Here is a 20,844-nt window from a genome sequence, read left to right as displayed (position 1 = left end):
TGTACTTCAAGACTTGTTTTAGATAATTCAGAATGAATGAAATGAACAGCTCCTGTTTGACCAGTAGTGCACATTTTAGGCATGTTCAGGTAGTAGCTTTGGCATTTCTGCAGGTATTTTCCCCCAAGGCAATTCCACTGCTCTCACACTAAAAACCACTGTTCCTGTCTGTGATAGAACAGACAGATTGATTGATTGACTGACTGATTGATTCAATCAGAGGGCTGCAAGTGGTGTTTTGTAACAGAACCGCACAAGAAGTTTCCATTAATTGACTCCTCTGCTCCTTCCTCTGCAGCTGCCGCTTCTTCAGACACAGTCTCTCCTCTTCAGTTATATCCATCACTCCTCGATCTCCCTCCTGCTGTATTACAACACGCGTCACTGAACGATCCCAGGCTACCGTGTGATTTAGCCTACTCTACATATTAAATATGGACAAGGATGTAACAATTACTCTATCGGTCTTCACATCGATTGCAAGTTCCAACAGCAATAACTCACGCTTGTTGCCAGATGACTGAAGAGCACAACCTGGACGCCGTTCCCCAGCAGAGACTCCTCTCAACAACAGCCACGATGTATCTACACTGAAGGATGGAATTCCACCTTCAATGTGTGATACTCTCCTGGTTTTGGCTGGGCTAATTTTCTTCTTAGTAGCTGCTCTAGTGCTATGGTTTTTAGATTTAACGTGAGAACAATGCTGATACTACCCTCGTGTTTTCAGTTGTCGCTAAGCAGTCACGGACCTTCAGCTTCCCACGCTCTACCAGGTGCACAAGAAGATGGGAGCGAGCACACCAGGAGAGCTGGCCCAAACTGACCCTTGGGATATTCCATTCCACAGGATGTGAACAGGAGAAGGCGGCTGAGGGCAGCGCAATCGCTGCTCGGGAAGGGGCTGGGCATCGGTCAGTGGGTGGGGAGCAACTGCACTGTGCACCACTTATCTTGTATATTCTGTTATTATCATTATTGTGTTCCCCCACCCCATCCTAATAAAGTGTCTTTATCTCAACCCATGAGGGACTTTTCCAATTCTCCTCCCCATCCCATTGAGGGAGGAATGAGCGAGCGGCTGCATGGTGCTTAGTTTCAGTTGGGGTTAAGCCACGAGAGAGACATATTTAATTTGAATTTATGCAAAGTAATTATTTGAAAGATCTGTCCACAAAGCAACGAGACATTCTCAAGTCCCAGCCATCTATCACTGGCCATACACTCCTCACCAGCAGCACCGGCACGACCCTGCACCCACGTGGTTCCCCAGTGCTGGATGCACCAGGGACCGCATCCCCAGGAGCACGCGGCTAAGCCAGGGCTGGCTTACAGTTCGATAGACCTGGCAGGTTTTGCAAGTCATGTGGGCAATTAGCAAGCTAGAGTTTAAACAATCACAGTACTCCGGCACTTTATTCCGAGCTTGAATGCCCTCGATAGAAATCAGTGAGGTATCTACTCCAAACATTTGTGTTTCTGTACACAATGCGGCTGCTACGATTCAAAACAGCCAATTTAGTGGGTGGATCTGTAATTAAATTATTATGGCTCATATCTAATTAAAACGGATTTCGAGGCACATTTCAAGCTGTGGTTGGATGTCAGTTTTAAGTTGCCTCACACGGCTTGGCAAGCAATCATGCTGAAGGAGGGCAGAGGGAAACAGCATCCAAGACTAAGAAAAGGAGGATCTAAAAATAAAAATGTTTTGGAAGGACTGCCGTTCACTTTGAACCCAGCGTTTCGTTATTGGCACGATACCACCTCACACCACAGATCTCTCAAACAGGCCTCGAGACTCAAGAAGAAACAATGGAAAATGCACAGGCCATGGCTGTATCTGGGTTCTACACACAGTTTAACAAAAAGCAGTGGGATAAAAACCTTCCCATGTTATGGGAAAACAGTTTGGGAGTGAATACGTAGTTACAAGCCAGACTGGACGCAAAGGTACAGCCTGGTGATGCACACTACACAATCCATCATCTCATACTGATGAAGCATCAGGTTCCACCCTGGCACAGCCCATCCCAGCTGGCTCTGCTGGGGTGCAGGACACTGGCATGCCCCGCAGCACCAAGAAATGCCATGTTGGCACCCTCAGCTCTCAGCGTCACTACACGCTCTGAGCCATGAATTACGGGACACACGGGGCCTTGCTGTGCTAAGATGAGACAAACCATTTCAATTCTTTGCAGACAGACTTACCCTGTGCAAGGTAACTGAACATGTGTAGTTACTCTGCACCACACTGTCTTGTAGCTCTAAAAGGGAGAGGAAAAAAAAAAAAACAACAACAACTTCCACTTAAAATCCAAATTCTATGCTCCACTAAGATTTTGGGTCAATGAGTAACTCATCTGAAAAGCAGTGGTCTTTTTATATTGCTACAAAAGATGCATTCGAATTTTAAAAGTATTCAAAAGTTTAGTGCCAATATAATTCCTGTTTGGACGACTGTTTACGACTACTCTGCCTGTACCAATACATTCCTCCCAAATGTTTTCTATCGACCCAAGCCTTGGAAGAGATCAGGGAAAAAACGTAGGGCCTGACTCAACAAACAAGTACTAATATAAGAGAATTATGAATTCAGCCTTTTATCACAAACTTTTATGCATAACATGATAATTAATCTGATGTCATGTGTTTACATCCAACACAGCACGGCTGTTATCTCTCTACACAATGCCCAACACTTGAGGATAAATCCAGCAACACGAAACCACTAACTTTCCTCCATAAAACATGACAACGCTTTCGTCGCCTTTGAAAGAGTCTCTCAGGACGTTCCGTTCATTTTGCATACGAAATGGGGAGACTTAATTCCTTCATCAATCTCTGTCTACCCTATAGATCTTTACTATAGATTTGCTGGCTCGAATATTTGCATTGCATCGTTCTATGTGTACTTCCCTCTGGGTTATGTATTTTATTGCCTGCTGGATCTAAAAATTGTCCATGTTTGCAGATAGTGGAACACAGAAAAACACTGACACAGAACATGTACTGTAGTGACATACAGCCATATATATGTATGTGTAATTAATGCAAGTTGGATAATGTACTCAGCTAGTAACATGCCATAATAGCTAGAAAAATAAAAAACAGCCACGAAGGCAGCTTTACTGCAATGTTACTGCTCAGATCCTTGCACCTTCCTTCCTGCGCTGTCACAGCATCTTATTGCTCAGAGTAAATGCTCTAAAAAGAAGAAAAGTGCTGTCACCAGAAAGGGAATATTTCAGTCACTTCAGAATTAGTGGTTAATTCAAAGTCACCTCACTATCGAGTTAAAAAGACATCAGCTAACGCTCTGCAGCCCTGAATGCAGAGCACACGTTATCACCTACCTGATACCTTCAGGTGTGTTACGTACACACAGACTCACACGGCTTCAAATGTGTGAAACGCCTTTTGCATTACAAGTGGTTTTGAGCCAAACTCACAAAGAGTGTTATTAAACCACATTAACGTGGAGCCTGACAGATGCTCCTTCCACAGCAGCAAGCTGCCAGAGAAGTGAAATTCCTGCAGAAGAGCTGTGTCCCTTCTCAGCCGTGCCGGGTGTGATGGGCCATGCGACACGGCTGCCACGAACCACACCGTGATGGCATTCACACGAGAGGACAAACACAAGGCCACCCCGGCCAGCAGGGTTGGAGGGCAACCAGCTCTCCCATCCCAAGACCCAGCATCTTCACACTGTGACCATCAGTAGCATCACAAGGAGAGATCTTTCTCATGACGCTCTTCTCCAGCAGCAGAGACGACGTCCAAAGGAGAAGCAGAGACAGCAAACCTGAGCCCACTGAAACAAACTTCTGACCACTAAGACTGTATATACAGCCTTTTAAAGATGTTGTTCTTCATTTAGATTCATTTTGCTACACACAAGTGCATAATTAGCAAAGTTATTCGTCAAGCTGAACATATACCTTGGTTTTTAGCTTTATGTTCAAAGAAATAGGCCAAGAAACCTGTCAACAGGAGTTTAACGACCATTTTCATAAATAATATAGAAGAGGTTTGAAACAGCAAAGTTTAAAAACATTGCTGAAGTTTTTTTTTTTCCCTAATTTTCTTCCATTCACCCAAGTGGGATTTTATTTCTACATAAAATGTAATGCTAAATAAATGGATGTATTTTCTGAAGACCTCAAGGTGCTGAAGCCACTGTGGGACTGAAACCACATGAGGAACAAGCAGGAACTGAAAGCCCAGCTCTGGCCTCCTTTGGGACCTCCCCCCCAGCACACCCACCCTGCTCACTAATTACTTCACCTCCCTCTTTTCCTGTACTTTTCCTTACGCACTTAAACGCATTTGAAATGTAATTGCACAAAAATTGCCTGGTTCACCCAGCAACTAATAAGTCCATGTAAGTGCTATTACAAAACTCAAATCAAAGGCACTGAACACTGCCATCGCAAAGTAATTAAGCCAGAAAAAAAACCTACCGGCGACTTGAAGTGCTCTTTCATTAGCAAAGAGAATGCAATTATTTTTCTGCCACCTTCTCTTATTCTATTAGTCTGACAAGCAGGAGCAGACACACTGATCTCTCGCAGGGCCCCCTGCCTCTCGGAGCACGTTTACGTACGCGGCTGTCTCCAGCGAAGTCCTCCTTCACGTGCAACTGAACGACTGGAACTAGAACGGGTTGGAACTAGATGATCTTTGAGGTCCCTTCCAACTCTAACCATTCTATGGTTCTACGACTGATGGTCAACACAGTGCCTCCGCTGTCAGCACTTCCCACCCAGCCATCAAGCTGGAACATCTCCTGCCAGCTAAACGGAGCAGTCGTCTTCAACTCTTTAGCTTTCACCAAATATTAAATAAAATTCCAAATGGTTAGGAAGGTATTTGGTACACAGCACAAGGTATTTAGAGGGAAAACCCACACAGCGTTTTTTGCTTTATCTGTTTTTTTACTAAGAGCTTTTTACTTGAGCTAGGTTGGAACTAGATGATCTTTGAGGTCCCTTCCAACTCTAACCATTCTATGATTCTATATCTTCAGCAACAAGAATAAATGTATTGCTGAAACATAGCTGCTTACAGTGGTGACACACTTTTGTAACACAATTCCAGGAATTCATTCTGAAACCATGTGTTGCTATGTAGAATATCACCATCTCAGCTTTCTCTTTTTTAACCTAATTCTGAATATATTTTTATGACAATAGTGTGGGAAAATGTAATTTTGTCATTTCGGATATATTTTAGGCTCTTGCCTCATCACAGCTCCTAAGGTAAGCAGCATCAATTGGCAGCGCTGTTTGTATTGATAACCTTCAAAAGAAAATCAAGACCCTACACAAAGTGACATGAATAATTCATTAAGCCACCCCAAATGCTTCTGCACCACGGAGACGAGCGAGTTTGAACCTAGTACGAGGGGTCTCCAAACAAATAGATGAGTTGGCTTTTAAATTATTCAAAAAGCTGAAATCTCACCGCTCACAAGCTGACCCCGAGCACGTTTAGCCAGGCTCAGGATCAGACTCGAAGTCCTAAGTGGGAAGTAGTTTGGTAAAGCTTAGGACTCTCCCCAGGGCTGGCCTGGACAGCCCTCGGATCCTTCACTGGCTCACTGGTGCAGCTGGAAACACAGACCTGTGTAGAGCACAACCAACCTTTCTCAAATCCAGAGATGGAACAGCCCATTTCTGACAACTGTCCCACGTTTACCTTGGTCCTGTTCACATCAGATGACCTGGCACAAAGGGCTGGTTGACGCTGGGAATTCCAGGGCCATCAGCACGGAATCGTGCGGCCAGGGTCCGAGGGGACAGGGAAGAGAACAGTCAGAACACAGCAGGGCTCAAACTCAATGATGGAATAGCTCAATCAAAAAATATTTGCTGGCCTACAAGGCTGGCAGGCAACCAACTACAGAAAGCTTTAACACAGTCAAAAAGCTTTGTTCTAAGGAAAATAACAATTGTACAGTATTCCCATCTACCCTCAGGTAATGCAACACGCCGCTGGAGTTAGCAAAGTATCGGACAAGGTACCATTGGTACCCAACTCGCCAACTGCAGCACTACGGGGGCACCAAACGATGCTTAAATACCTATACAGGAAAGTAGTTAAAATTTTTAAAGTTTGGGGCTTTTTTCCCTCATAAACGCCTTGTGACATGTGAAGAAAAAAAAATAAATCCTGACATACTGGTTGTTCAAGAGAAATCAACCCTAAGGGCAGGCTTCTGACTGGCAAGGATGGAATTACAATGCAATTAAAGATATTAATGGAAGAAAAAATGACCAATGGCTTAGTGACAGGTTTGTTTGAGCAAGCAGAACTTAAACGAAGATGGAAACACAAGGTAATGTATTTTTCATTAAAAAAAAAAAGCAAAAAGGATAATTCTCCTTGATTTCCAATTGCAGTGAACTTCTCAGAGAATCTTACTTGAAGTACCAGTACCAAGAGAACCCTGCAAAGGAGGCTAATTTCTGCTGAACTCTAATATTAGTTATTCACCTGTCAGTTCTGAAGTCACATTGAAAATCTTCTCGTCCTTTACAATAATAAATATTTGCAGTTCTGCTGCTACTTGGATAGCTATTATCTTGAACCAGTGCAACCTGGCACGCTTCATAATTTCATGAACCTATAATCAGGGTAAGAGGTTGCCTTTTTTTTATCCTCCCTCTCCTTTTTTCACTAACGACAGAAGTTAGCGACTGATAGCACAGAACATTATTGCTCTACAACATGTGTATGAGCAACGTGTGACAACTCAAACGAGCCATCACCCAGACTAGGACTGGTCTGCCACTGGGACGGCCCCAGAGACAAAGGCAGGCCAGGCTGACACAACCCTGTGTTGTGTTTGACATTTTCAAATGCCACGCAGAGCACCTCGATTCGAGGGCGTGCATCGCCAGCACCGAGGCTGCTGGATGTCTCACGAGCTCTACAGCAGCGCAGGACAGAAGGTAAGGAACCAGATTAGACAGTGAAATCCACGTGAGATTAATTGGTGAGTAATCAACCTGACGGAGTTTATGATCCTTCAACTAGGAGTAATACAAAGGTACAATGTCAACAGTGAGGTGGTAACAGCTGATGAGTGTACCCTTCTGCGAGGGAAACGAAATCCTTTTTTCTTTGGCTGGAGGCAAAGGCAGCATCAGACAATTCAAAAGCGACAAGTGCACTTTCTCTTGAACGGTTCCAAAACATTCCATTAAATAATGCCTTTGCTCTTTCAGTAACCTTTGGTAATTGTTGAGAGGAAAAAAAATATTTGTGATGGTTTTCGACTTGAGTGCAGCACATATTTAAATTTACACTGAGACATTTGGGCACTAATAGGAACATCTTGCAGGGGAAAATGAGTTTATTTACAAATGCACAGAAACTATATTTAAAGTAACATTAGGGAAGCGGAACAAGACACGAAAAAACTAGAGCAGAAGATTTCTCCATAATTCTTTTTTCTTTAACGAAGAAAAAAAAACCTACACACACCAAAACCAACACCCCTCAAAAAAAAAAAAAACCACAACAACAACAAAAAACACCTTCACCTGAAAAATACTGGACTTAGAATCCAGAGAATTAGAAATTGATTCATTCTAATATAAATAAGCAGCAAAGCTTAACTCAGCTCGAGGGTCAAACCTGCAATTTCCAGTACTGAAATTAAGTTCTCCCCAACTTAGACACATTCTGATTTAGGAAGTCTCCTGTTGTCTTCTTGTTAATTTGGTAGGCTTTGTTTCAATTAAACCTCTGCAAACATTAAACACTGCAGTAGTTTAAAAAGGAATAACCCTTGAAGTACCATGGAGGGCTGAGGCAACCCGTCAGTGCTCCTCTCTACCCAAGACGGGCAGAAAAGCTGCTGCAGTCCGTGAACTCCATGGAGTTGTGCTGACTCGGAGCTGTTCAGGATCTGGCTCATGACTTCAGACTTATTTTCTTGCAATTATTGATTTGGAACAAAAAATGTCAAAGCCATAAAGGGCCATCAGAAATTACAAAGCGGGAAATTACAAATTCTACATGTGCCTATAAAAATCCCACCCACGTTTCCCTGGCCCCCTCGGAGCCTTTTTATGAGCTAAAGGCAGACCTGGAGAGAGCCTATTCGAGCACTTCAGAGAGACTTGGGCGTCTGTCCCGTGATTGTTCTGACAGCCACAGGAATTGCCAATTTATTTCTCCCTAATGTCCCAATTTCCCTCTCCAACTTGCAACTTGTCTGAACAAAACGCCAGAACTCACCAAGCTGATCAGCAATTCTTTAGGATCATTATTGCACTCAATTGTTTGTACGTTCAGATTTTTCTAGATGTTCCTCAACCAATTTCTCCTCCTCGCTGTGGTCAGTCTCACTGGGAGCTGAGCACATTTCTTTTAAAGCACTTGGTTATTTCATTGCCATTTCATTTGGCATCCACCTGACCCGTGCAAAAGCACAGCTACTATGTTTATAGCCTGATTCTGTCCGAAAAAAAGAATATTTTTTTCAAAAAATAAGTACTATACGAAGAAATTAATCAGTAGAAAAACAGTGCTTTCTGTTATTGTTACTCAAGTCTTCAGTACTGAAAATATTGATGACCACCTTCCCACAGAGAAAAACAGATCTCCCCTCACAGCGTAAGACAGAGAAAACTTGGAGAATTATTTCTTTTCATTTCTTTCTTCCCTCACTCACAAAGGAAAATAGAGTGAGTAATCTGGCTGGTCCCTACCAGTCATGTGTCTTGTCCTGGGAGGAGAGCATGCTAAGGAACAAATAGATTCAAAACACTTAAAGAGAAACTTCAATAAAAGTGAAAGAAAAACACAAGCTACTGAAGGAGAGAAATCTCTTGCTGGGGGATGAGGGAAATGCATTTTACGGTGTCCACCACCAGCACGAATCCAATAAGGCAAAATATCGAAGCAGAAGGTTTACACTTGGTGGGAGCAAACCAGAGTGTTTCTTATCATGGATTTGTACACGGTGCTATTCAAACACAAAGAACTATTTCCATCATTCCCAAGGAATGGCAGGAAGTGCCATTTCTTAAAGAAAACTCTTTTCTTAGCTCTTAATCTCAGGAAACCTTTTAACGATTGTCCCACCTCCCCAGCAATACCATGGCAGACAGAATTCAAGCCTGCCCTTCTCCTGCCATCGCTGTTCTTCTCCCACAAACCCCACTGCTCAGCATGACCCTCTCTTTGGTGCACACCACCAGATCCAACCCCCTTATTTTGTATCTTTGCACCGGAATTGCGTCTCCTCAACAAAAGCCCATCTCAAAACCCAATTATTTTTGATCCATGGTTTTAACTGGAATCTGGCTACGTGCCAACATGCCTCTATCTGTGTTTCCCACAACAATGTCGTTTACAGTGGCCCAAAAGTGCCACAGAAGTCTGAGGAACATCAAGAGGTACATCATCTTGCCAGTGGTGAATCACTCACCGGGGCTGCTGGCTTGCTTCACCATCACTCCTCTTTTTCTTAACCTGAGATCACAGCAAACTTTTGCCAACTTGTCAAAAGTATTCTACTTTTTGCCTTTCAAGGATGGGCACCGAGCTGGGCTTTCCTCTAATAAATTCCAGACATGGTTTCAACTCTGCGTTACACCAGACGCCTTCGGCGATATTGTTCAAACTGTTGGAAATCAAGTTAAACAGCAAGAAGAACAGAGTTATATTTGAATGAGAGCAGGTTAAAAAAATAGAAAACAAATATGCTACACGAGTAACGACTCTAGCTGTGCACGCTGAGACTCCTTATCATGCATATTTCTAACGAGGATTTACTGTGAGACTGTCAGCGCATCTTAATACCGAAGAAATTCAAAGTGAATACTGAAAGAGACAAAGACCACTTGAAATTCAGCTAAACGTGTGCTTCTAGCTGACATACCAGCAAACCAAAGGAAAAAAAAGGTTTTAATTTCAGTGGGTGGTACAATTTTATGACAGAGGGGAAATAAGTTTTCATGGAGTATGATCGACATTTCTGGAAACTGTGTTAGCTTTGTTTCCAACCATCACGTCAAAATAGATTTGGGTGTTTCTATTCAGATCAGCACCATAATCAAGAGTAGAAAACATCTCCTTCCTCCTACACCATTTTGAAGCCATCTCTTCATTTTGCATTAGGACTCCCCTCTGATCTTGAAACTTCAATATTTAATTTTCAAAAAAAATTTCTTCCAAAAGCCAGGACCAGTTTCATCTTCTTTATAGTATTTCAGGTGTGACAAAACAACTTTTCTTTTGAAATACTACAGTGTCCTAAAATATTCATTATTTTTAAAAAAATTCTGTGTTTTCTCAAAACATCATGCAATTTTTGACGCGGGATTACTTGCAGAAGTAATTTCCAACCCTGGCAACCTACGGAAACACTGCTTGCTATATCCATGCTAAAATCTGAGCAGCAGGTAGTGGGAAAGATGTAGGAAGGTCAGAAGGATGATTTAATACTAATGTCACGGTTTCACAGGTTGTCAATCTATCATGAAAATTCCCTGTGGAGGTTCACAAACAGGTCCAACCAGACAAGAGTGACTCTCCTCTCACACGTACCAGGGAAATCACCTTCCTTGCACCCTTCTCCTGTGGCTGCCTGGAATCACAGTATCCAAGATGCTGAGAAAACACTGGTTTATTCCTTACTTCCAGCAAATGCAGTTCTGCTCAGGGATGCTACCAGAGAAAAGCAGCAGATTTAGAAGCCAAGCAAGGTGGCTCAGCGCTCGGCCTGGGGATGGCTGTTCTCAGCAAAGGACGAAGGGCAGCAGCAGGGAGTCACTTTTTTTTATTCTGAAAGAGAACGATGCATCTGCTGGAGTCACAGCACAGCACGCTGGCCTGTAACCTTGTGTCTCAAACTTTGGAGATGATTTGATGTAAGCACACTCAGTTCACGAGCTGCTCAGAAGTTTCACCTCTCAGTTCTGAGGCTTCTGATGCTCATGATTTATCCAGCTGGCCATTGATTTATATTGATGTAACCCAACTACGCAGTTCAAAGGTTTAAGAGTCAGTACCAGATTTATGGCTTCTTCAAAACATCTTCAACAATCTGTTGTCTAAACCACAATAAGAAATTAATTTTTGAATTCATTTTCCTGGGTTTTAACTGACCTTTCTGAAAATGACTGCAGTGATTCAGCACCAGTGACTTCAGATCATCTTGGCTGGCTATCCTCCTGCACGCTCCGGACCACTTACAGTATCAAGACCACAGTAAACACGTTTTTCTGCCTCAAAGCCATTTATTAGAAGAAATTATCTCCTGGGACCAATGGCATAAGGTCAGAAGAGAGAGGATGAGTGACTGCTCATTCACTTTAGGAGTGATTGCTGCTAAACATTCACACCTAACAAGCTCATGCAATTACTGGTCAATTTCCAAATATTAAGGTTGTTTAAATGAAATGTCATTTACTTACAAAGAACAAAAGCAAGAAGAGATTGGGGAAAAACTGTGACCTTTTATAGCACCAATTGGATTCACATGGATGCAGCCTCCAGCAACACTTGGCCACTGGTGTGAGAGATGCCTTATTCCACAGGAGTCAGGAGCACCGTTTGCCAGAGACAGTCCTCACTCTCTATCATTCAGACATCTACCTTGCCATTTAACTGACCAAATTATCACCCGACGGACCAACACGGCTATCTGCGGGCCCAAACCCCTCACCTGCCAATACAATTTATCACCTATATTTGAAAACCAGGTCTCTGCGTGTTTTCTCTTAAATAACGCATCAATCTCAATCCCTTTGCTCACCATGAGCAAATGACTTCAGTGATTACTGTCTGGGCAGCACAACTGCACTGCTCACAGCGCTGGAGAACGCATGGTGGTGCATTCCCAACGGTCCATGCAGTCCAGGTTGGCTCCAGCGACGTGGACAACACTAATGTTTTGTTACGCGGTCACATTTTCGCAGAAAAAGCTGCCAAGGACAAGGACAGGAAAGGTGTTGGGCAGCTCACCAGCAGGTACGTAGAAGTGCAGCAGTTCCTGAAAAACGTGCGGAGTTTATGCAGTGCCGTGGTACTGCCTGGCTGTTTTAGAATGTCCCAAACCTCAGCAATCCCGAGGGGCTGGAGAATTTATGAGCAGAACACAAGCACGGTCAGGTAAAACAGCCCTCACTGGGTCAAAAAATTTACAGGCAAGCCATTTGCTATCCAAGAGAGCAATAAAGCAGTTCCTGAAGTACAAATATCTACAGGCAGAACCCAGCTCTGCGCTGTGAGTTACTGGCAGGTTGCGACTACCGTTTCGAAGAGCTTTCACCATACCAGCTGCTCAGCAGCAGCCGTTGGAGCAAACTCTTCAGTTCCTATCTGGAAGAATTAAGTCAAAAATTGATTTTAAAACTGAGACAGTGTGTGCATTTCATCAGCTGTACAGCTCTGTATGGACAGAGAGAAAACCAGACAAAGAGAGGTGAAAAACACTTGGATGAAAATATTTGATGATGATGAACATACAATTAACATTAAAGATAACTAGTGAACTGCATTTTTAGAAATATTTATGCTTTAAGCATCAACTCAACGAAGCTGAGAATAAAGCCCAAAAGTTGGTAGAAATGCCCAAAATTAAAATAAATATTGGGCAACATGCAACAACTTATTTCTGGCTTGAATTAGAGCAGATGAGGTTATCAGCCTTCTTTTTTTTAACAGTAGTACTTTGAGCAAACTGGTAACAGCCTGAATGTGAATAACTGCAATCAAACAGAGTAAAACCTGAAAATAGTGCAAGAGAGCTTCTCCTGTTGCGCAGCATTCTGGAAGGCAAGAGCTGCTATCTGCACAGGTTGGCTCTAAAATCAGCCATTTCTCTCGGCTCTTCTCTGCTTGCTGTGAAAAATAATGATCTGTTGATCTTGGTTTGTCATTCAAACTGCGTACCTACTAAGTCAGCATCTGTCTCTGTGCTGGATCTACTTCTGTGATGTTTACCAACTGTCGAAACAAAACAGGAACAAAAACACAAGGGCAAAACTTCTAGAAATACTTTTAAAATGACAATAATGGCCACCCGAGTTCAAAAAACCTCATCTGCAATAATATTATGACCACATACACGTCTACACAGAAAAGCATGAATTTGTATTGTACTTCCAACACCAGTAAAATTTAGAGTGGATTTTTTTTTTTTTTTGCACTTCCATTATGGAAAATGAGTGTGAATGGTTTGTGCTCAGTTATAAAACAGAAGACAAGGCTTTGCAGGACAAATTTACAGAAATAAAGAACTTAACTTTCAAAATAATAATTATTTGATCATCTGCCCATTTCTTTTTAAGACAACAGATTAGCAGGTGCTCTTTCCCACTCCCGACCGTGAAAGCTTACCAAGTAATTCCCTGACGGGACATTTTACCTTACATGATCTCATGCCTTTTCCACAAACACAACAAACAACACACCTAACTGGCAAAGATGAGAGTCTGAGATCTCAAAGTGAAGAAACCACGACAGCTACTGCGAGATATGGTCTAAAAGAAAGGGTCAAAGCTTCCACCAGCAAAAGCCAGTGTGGCAGCTTTGGTTTACGTGTGTATGCCTGAAGCGTGTGTCCACACAGCCTCTTTAAGCAACCAGATCTCTAAAAAAGAACCAGACATTTTCTGGAACAGGAGCTGAGCCAGGCTGGGGCAAACCAAGAGCAGGGGAGTGCGGCCGGGGCAGACAGAGGCAGAGAAAAAGGCGCTTGTGGAATTGTGGGCAAAAGAATAAACAGCTGGAGACAGCCGAAGATAACAGGGAGACAGACCTACTCCATAAAACACACAGGTTAAGCCAACGAAAGATGGTATTGCTTCAGTTATTTTCACCTGAAAATATTTTATTTTCAGTAACGCGGCATTTTTTGTTCAAGTCTTCTCTTGCCATCACGTCCCTAAAGATTTACATGAGCTCCTTCCAGCTCTCCAGTTTCGGACAGACTCTCCACGTGTTTGCCTCTCTGCTGCTCATCGTCCCCCGCAACGGTTGGGGTGGGACAGGAGGAAGCTGGACAGCTGACATGTCATTTTGGACAGACACAGGAGAGTTTCGGGACAAAGATTCTGGGAAGTTGCAAAAAGATGCAAGATGTGCCTGTAAGTGATTTCAATGTGGATTTTTTTCCCATTTTTCTGCCATGTGGCTAGACTATATTAGCGTGTTAACAAGTTTTACACGGTGCAGCTGGAGAATGGCAGGAGCCTGAGCCAAGGCCTTCTGCCTCACAGAAAATACTCTGTCCTCCCTCCGTATCGGCACCGGGCACTGCCACAAAGCGGAGCCGGGGCTGGCGCTGCCGTGAATAGCCCTCTGTGCCCAGCTGCCTCGCCGGCCGTGGGCACGCACCCTCTGACACATTCAGACATTCACTCAGCTTCCAACTGCTCCGCATCACCAAGGAGAGAGGGGGAAAAAAAAAGTGAAGGGAAGCTTTTATGCTCTTTGCAGTTTAGCCAGTGCCCTGAAAGAGGCAGCCGGGGCTTCTGATCCCAAAGGCTGGCCCTGGGCACAGGGCAGCGATGAATAGCTCAGGAAGCTCTTCCACAGCCCCGGCAGGCACAGCGTGACTTCTGCCAGGGCTGTTCCTAGCAATTTTCCAGTTTAAAATATCTTGCCTTTATGCAAAAATCCTAATTATTGATGGGTCTTGATTAGGCCATGTGTTATCATTAAAATCGTTCTAAAGGCACAGACCATTTGTTTAGCATGAATTTTGAGTTATTGTGAGAAAATGAAATTTCTTGGTTTATGAGTACATTTATCCTCCTCTTTCTAGTAACCCTCTGAGAAGGCTTATCTAACACCCCTCCCCCTTCCCCATCTCCATTACATCCCGGAGGGAGATGACGAGGCACATAAAGAACGTGCTCATTGATCAGAAAGACGGGTGGAATCGTTAAGGAGGTTGAGATGGCAGGATGGCACACGCAGGGCCCTGGAGCCCTCTCTGTGGAAAGCCCGAAGGAAAACGTTCCTTAAACGCATCAGAAGTGGTCTGCTACGCCTTGTAATTTGGCTCCCTAGAAAGATGTTTCCATATTAGACAGGAAAGTTTCAGTCGTGAAGGTGAAGGAGCAGAAAGAGATTAATTACGCAGCCAAGAGAAAGCAGACACTGAAAACTCTCCCCTACTACTTTGCCACTACAGTAAACAAGATTTGGCTGGACAGAAACAACATCTCTACAAGTTTTCTCCTTCTAGACGATCTGAAATCAGATTCTAGCCTGGAAATTTCAAGGAATCCTGGAGTTTTCATAGCTTAAATCACACTTAGGCACAGAGAAATGCTTGAGGAGTTCAGCCTGCTCCTGATACATCCTTGCAAAACACAAGTTGTCTTTTGGATTTCTAGAAGAATATGACAACATCTCTATGCAGATCTACTGAAAGATCACTAATAACGAGCTTCAGAGGTCGCATTTTTTAGGCGCTCACGTGATGACGCTGGTTCCTCTATGTTCCCCCACACTGCATGGGGAGAAGCAGCCCCTTTCAGACCGCGCCTGGAGGTGCCCACGTTGCTACTCACCTGTTCTCTACAGAGGAGCATTTCTTTTTGTTGAGTATGCAAAAGCGATTACTGTCAGGAGATGAGAGCATCCCCCCAGCTGACGAACCCCACAGTTTCAAAGTGGCACCTTATGTGTGAACAGTAGGTGGTGTAGACACCCACCAGTGAAACACGAATCCTTCTTGGGAGGATGAGACGTGAGCAATGCTGCAGACATCAGAGATGAATTGGTGAAAACTTCTTGATTGGCCATTAGAGAGCAGGCAATCAATATAAGCACGCTTTAGGTTTTACAGATTAATGAACGTATTTTATGGGAATCTCAATGACAGGGTCCGAGAGCTTCAGACACATCCTTGATAACAATTCAGTATCCTCAACAAGAGTTAGGGCCTTTGGCTTATAAATTACGAAATAACCAAAACCACTGCTCTCTGATTGCCCGGTATTACTTCTGGAAGCATCCAATTTGTTCCTCTTTACAATCCCCTGTGTAAATGGGTTTGATGGGCTCCAGCTCTCCTTAGCCATTTTATTTCATCTGACCATCCGCGGTCAGGTGTTCCAGCAGCAAGCCTGCTTTCTAGGGGAGTTAGTAGTTAATGAAAGAAAAAAGGAGATGATCATCAATCACTTCAAAATTGTCTCCTTTCATTTAGAGAGGGAAACAGAGGAGTCAGCAGGAACAGGGCAATACAAGGGAGGAAGCGCAAGCGACTGACTCCATCCCTGCCAGACAATCCCTTGGCTTTCCAGCAGCCGGATTAACAAGCACTGTGGTACAGATTAACACCTGTAAGCAGTTTGGAAGAAGGGCACATAAATCATTTCGTTACTATTACTCTATCTTGAGTTCAGAAAAAAAAAAAATAACCAACCCTTCTGCTATTGTTCTCTACATTCAGAGAACGAAGTTCATACCTCAACAGCATTTTCAAAAACAAGCTACAACACAGAGAGATGACAACTCAAAAAACTCTGAAGGACACAGCAGGATATTTTTAAAAAAAGATAGATTTGCCAAGCAAATATGGTTACTGCTGCCAAAACTCAGTAATTCACTAAAAGCTGTTGAAAAAAGCCTGTGTAACAATAATGCAAAACAAATACATGCACAAACACCCATGCAAGCAATATTTACAAGCACTGTCAAAAGATGAATTTCCATGCTCCAATCACATAATACTGGTAACAAAAGATTACACATCCTTCTCAGAAGGAAAGAATTAGTTACTACTAACTCCAGTGGTTCCTGATCCCAGAAATCATTACTAACTGGAGAAGTAGTTGCACACACAAATAGTCCCTCTGCCAACACTGCTGCAGTCCAGATTTGGAATGCTAGGAAGCAGCAAGCAGGCGTTCTGGCTAGCTGAACTGCTGTGATTGCCCCCCATCCTGCCCACCTGCAGGCAGGAGTCTCTTTCTCTCTAGTCCTGCTACAAAGCTGCTCCCTTTCTCCTCTTCCTATAAAGAGCAAAGGTTCTTAGAGAAGCTAAATAGAAATAAAAGGGAAAAGAAAAACCACCCTCACTCCCACAGACGACAGAACGCTGCCTAAGTAAAAGTTCCTTTCACTGTACATTTGGTGCAGCTCTTGTGCAGATACCAGGTTCAAAAAGCACCGTGAGCTGCTCACGAGTGAAGGTCACAGAGCCAGGGTCTCTGTTCCAGTGCCGCTGCTCCGCATCGCAGGGTCCCAGTAAGCCACAGCACGTCACACAGCACTTGGCTGGCAAAGCAGATGTTGCAGATTTAAGATAAGCAGCAGCGTTAGAGATATGGCTTGGCCTGGCTGATAACTATTTTTAATATCCATACCTCTGCCAGATTTTTATATTAGTAAATTGTAATACAGACAAATACAAATACAGTATCAAATACAATTATTCATTTCAGAGCTGGATGCTAAAGAAAATTAGTCTGCAAAAGAGCAGATCCTTTCCATCCTGAGAAGCTTCTTTGTCTGTATTACAACATGACATGGAGAACCAACCACAGTTTGCAGAAACAGATATAAATTAATGGCATATCATTATGCAAGGTCCTAAGAGCAACAAGGTATAAACTAACACCTGTCAAAAATTCGAAGGTATCAGTCACTACTATTCATTAAGACTTAAGTTTGTAAGTTTCTGAGATTCCACTAGTAACAGCTACCCTACACCTGTTGGTAGGTTCTTGTTGTGGCTGCTCTGAGCATTTACATTTGGGAGCATCAGTTTTCGTTTTCTTTGACTGTTATTATTTAGAGTCATCAATACAGCCATGACAAGCAAACGGCCATCACAAGTTCACTTACTGACATGAATGCAGAAGTCAACCCAACATTTTGGGCTGCCTGGACATTTTGAACACCTTATTCTAAATACCAGGATAATTATTTCTCACTGAAGTATTGATGTAATGGTCATAACAATTAATATAGCACCTTGCCCTTATTTCTGCATGCCCCATTTCCTTTAAGTGTGGCAAGTGTGTGAGTTAATCACCTCTTCAGGACAGCTGAAAGGAAAAAAAAAAAGCTGCATCATCATCACACATTCTGGCCACAACAAGGAACTGCACTGACAAGAGGATTAACATGGCACAGGCTGGTATGAAAGGGAACGTAAGTCCAGTGACGCTGTGCCCTTGGCACGTCAGTGTTATGGAAACGGATGCCTAAACTAATAATTTCTCTTCATTTTGTCAAAACCTCAGCACAATGTTTTTTCAATCCAAATATATTTTATTTTCAGACCAGAGACATTAAATCCAGCTGATGCTAGGTTCCCTTTTTAACCTATGCTTTCACCTTTTAATCGAAAAATACACAGCAAAAGCAAATCAGACAAAGTCTGCCCGAACTCCTACACACCTTCCAGGTCATCAACCAGCTACAGAGAGCTGGTCTCAGCTCTTTGCAGCAGAAAACAAGAAGATCTGTAAGTACGTGCCATAACGAGCCCTCCAGGTATTTCAAGCAGCTCTGACTACCTCTCCAGTCCACAGGATGAGACCAGAAGAGGGATGTTTGGCTTTAGCCAACCATGCCATCGCTTTGTCCGCAGGCTGGGGGTCTAGAGACACAAAAAAAGGACAGAGAACTGACCTTCCTTATTGCTATGGTTGTAATGTTTGGCAAGCTGGTGCTTGAAGGCAGGGAAATCCATGAATTTGGTGTCAATTAACTTCAGATGCCGCTGTAGAATTCCACCCATTTCTATTTTCTGTGTGTGCACAGGGGTATGTACGAGCACACGTGTGTGTGCATGCTGCCATGCATGTACAAGAACAAGGCGAGGGGAATATTTTGCCAATCTGCAGAACCAGTTAAAACGGTTTAAAATTTGTGGAGCTGCGTAACAAACCTAGAATCTACAACTTTTGTGGCAACCATCAGGAGGGAAATAACCTCAGGCAGTTTTGTCATCATTCCCTTGGTAGTGGGAACTAATTTTTTGTTATCACTCCCTCGAACACACCCTGCTCCCCATCCCAGTGCAGGCAGACAATACGCTTCTTACAGCACTGATTATTACCAAGTTCCTTGCAGGGGAGGATGCAGAAGAAAACCATTTCTCGGTATTTATCTCCTGCCCACTGCAAGGCCTCTGTTCCCATTCCACAAAACACACTTTGCACCTGCTTGCAAAGTGCCTACAAGCTTTCTGGAAGCCAGAAAGCCTGGCACACAGCTCCTGCTTGCTTCTTATTTTAAGGGCACTGAAACTGTTTTTTACCTCCTAATAATGGTTAAAACTTTTAAGTGAAAACACAACCAGTTCCTCAGAACACAACAGCTCTATTGGGAGCATCTTCATTACTAAGCTTTTAGTGTATCAAACAACGCTATGAAAATTTCCGTACTAGCTACTACAACAGCCTTTAATTTCAAGTATTTTTTTTGCCCCTTAACAATTAAGTAATTATTTTGCCCCTCGATGGTCAGCTTTCACCCTGACAGTATACTCATTCTTGAAACCTCTTTGATAGTACACTGAAAATCCCAAACCACACTGCTGGCATCACTGAATAAGCAGGGATTTTGCTGGTAATGAGTTATCCATGCCTCTCCAGACAAGAGATTAAGAATTTTTCCAGATTATTTATCAGAAATGTATGACAGTCTTTTAAATTCACCTGCAAAAACAGTATACGCATGATTTGTACATTATGAACTCAATTAATCATTGCATATTAGCACTTGTCTATCTCCAACAAATGAGCAGCTTGAGGAAATCAGGGGGATTTTTCACCTGCTTAGATTTAAGCTTGTCTTTAACTACCTTGACAAATCAGATCTAATGTTTCCTCACTAGACAGACTGCAGAATACATATGCAATAGACTGAACCCCAAAAAAAAGTTTCAGTTTTATCAATGCCTCAAGCAAGTTTATTCACTACACTACATATAGTTCCTTTAACGTACAGCACTTAATGCAACAGGGTGCTGGCCCCACGGGGGATTCCAAGACACTACACTTGTGAGTAAATAAATAAAGCTGGTTTAAAAAAAAAAAGCAAACAAAACACAACACACCACAAAATTCACACTAAAGAGGAAACAAAAATAAGGTCTATTTCTAAGCTATAACTATGGTAGCAAGGAAGTTAATAAACCTGCCAATAAAACTGGCAACCAGACACAAACCCTGATCTGCTATGAATGGAACAGAAAATACTAACATTTCTATAGAACTTTTAAAAGCTCAACAACAGTCCCTGATACAGTTACATGTTTGCTACATAATTAGGTGAGAAAGCCCTGGAGGAAGGTCTTACTTTCGTGCCATATTCTATTATGTCCTTGCAATAGCCTGCTATGGATTTTTCAGCCACATTTAACTCTCCAAGAATTTTTCAAAAGGTTATTCAGCAACAGCTACTTCCACATGCATGAAAATAAGGAGACCCACCAGACAGCGGGTTCCCGAGAGCAACACCCCAATCCATGTGTGCACGAGAGGTTCTAAGGAAGGCTGCTGGATGCCCAAAGGCACAAGAGAGAGGATCCCGAGCCACTAAGGCAGCCTCAGGATTTAAGGACAAAAGCAATTACAAAGAATCTGCTCTGCTCCCATGAGATCCCACCTGGAATACTGTGTTCAGCTCTGGAGTCCCCAGCACAAGAAGGACATGGAGCTGCTGGAGCGAGGCCAGAGGAGGCCACGGAGATGATCAGAGGGCTGGAGCTCCTCTGCTATGGAGACAGGCTGAGAGAGTTGGGGCTGTTCAGCCTGGAGAAGAGAAGGCTCCGGGGTGATCTTATGGCAGCCTGCCAGTGCCTAAAGGGGCCTACAGGGAAGCTGGAGAGGGACTTTTTACAAGGAC

The 20,844-nt window shown here is 43.1% G+C and overlaps 1 protein-coding gene across 1 annotated transcript in view; it reads right to left on the bottom strand.

Moving 5' to 3' along the window:
* The window catches only part of LOC147527958 (uncharacterized), a 119,462-nt gene that overhangs the window by 62,026 nt on the left and 36,592 nt on the right, over window positions 1-20,844 (bottom strand). Inside the window, exon 4 of the mRNA XM_086619068.1 lies at window positions 2,212-2,267. Coding sequence (XP_086475194.1) covers window positions 2,212-2,267 — 56 coding nt within the window. The remainder of the gene's footprint in view (window positions 1-2,211; window positions 2,268-20,844) is intronic.

This window comes from Tauraco erythrolophus, chromosome 12 (assembly GCF_009769465.1).
Source record: "Tauraco erythrolophus isolate bTauEry1 chromosome 12, bTauEry1.pri, whole genome shotgun sequence".
NCBI lineage: Eukaryota > Metazoa > Chordata > Aves > Musophagiformes > Musophagidae > Tauraco > Tauraco erythrolophus.
This window is presented reverse-complemented; position numbering and strand designations above follow the sequence as displayed.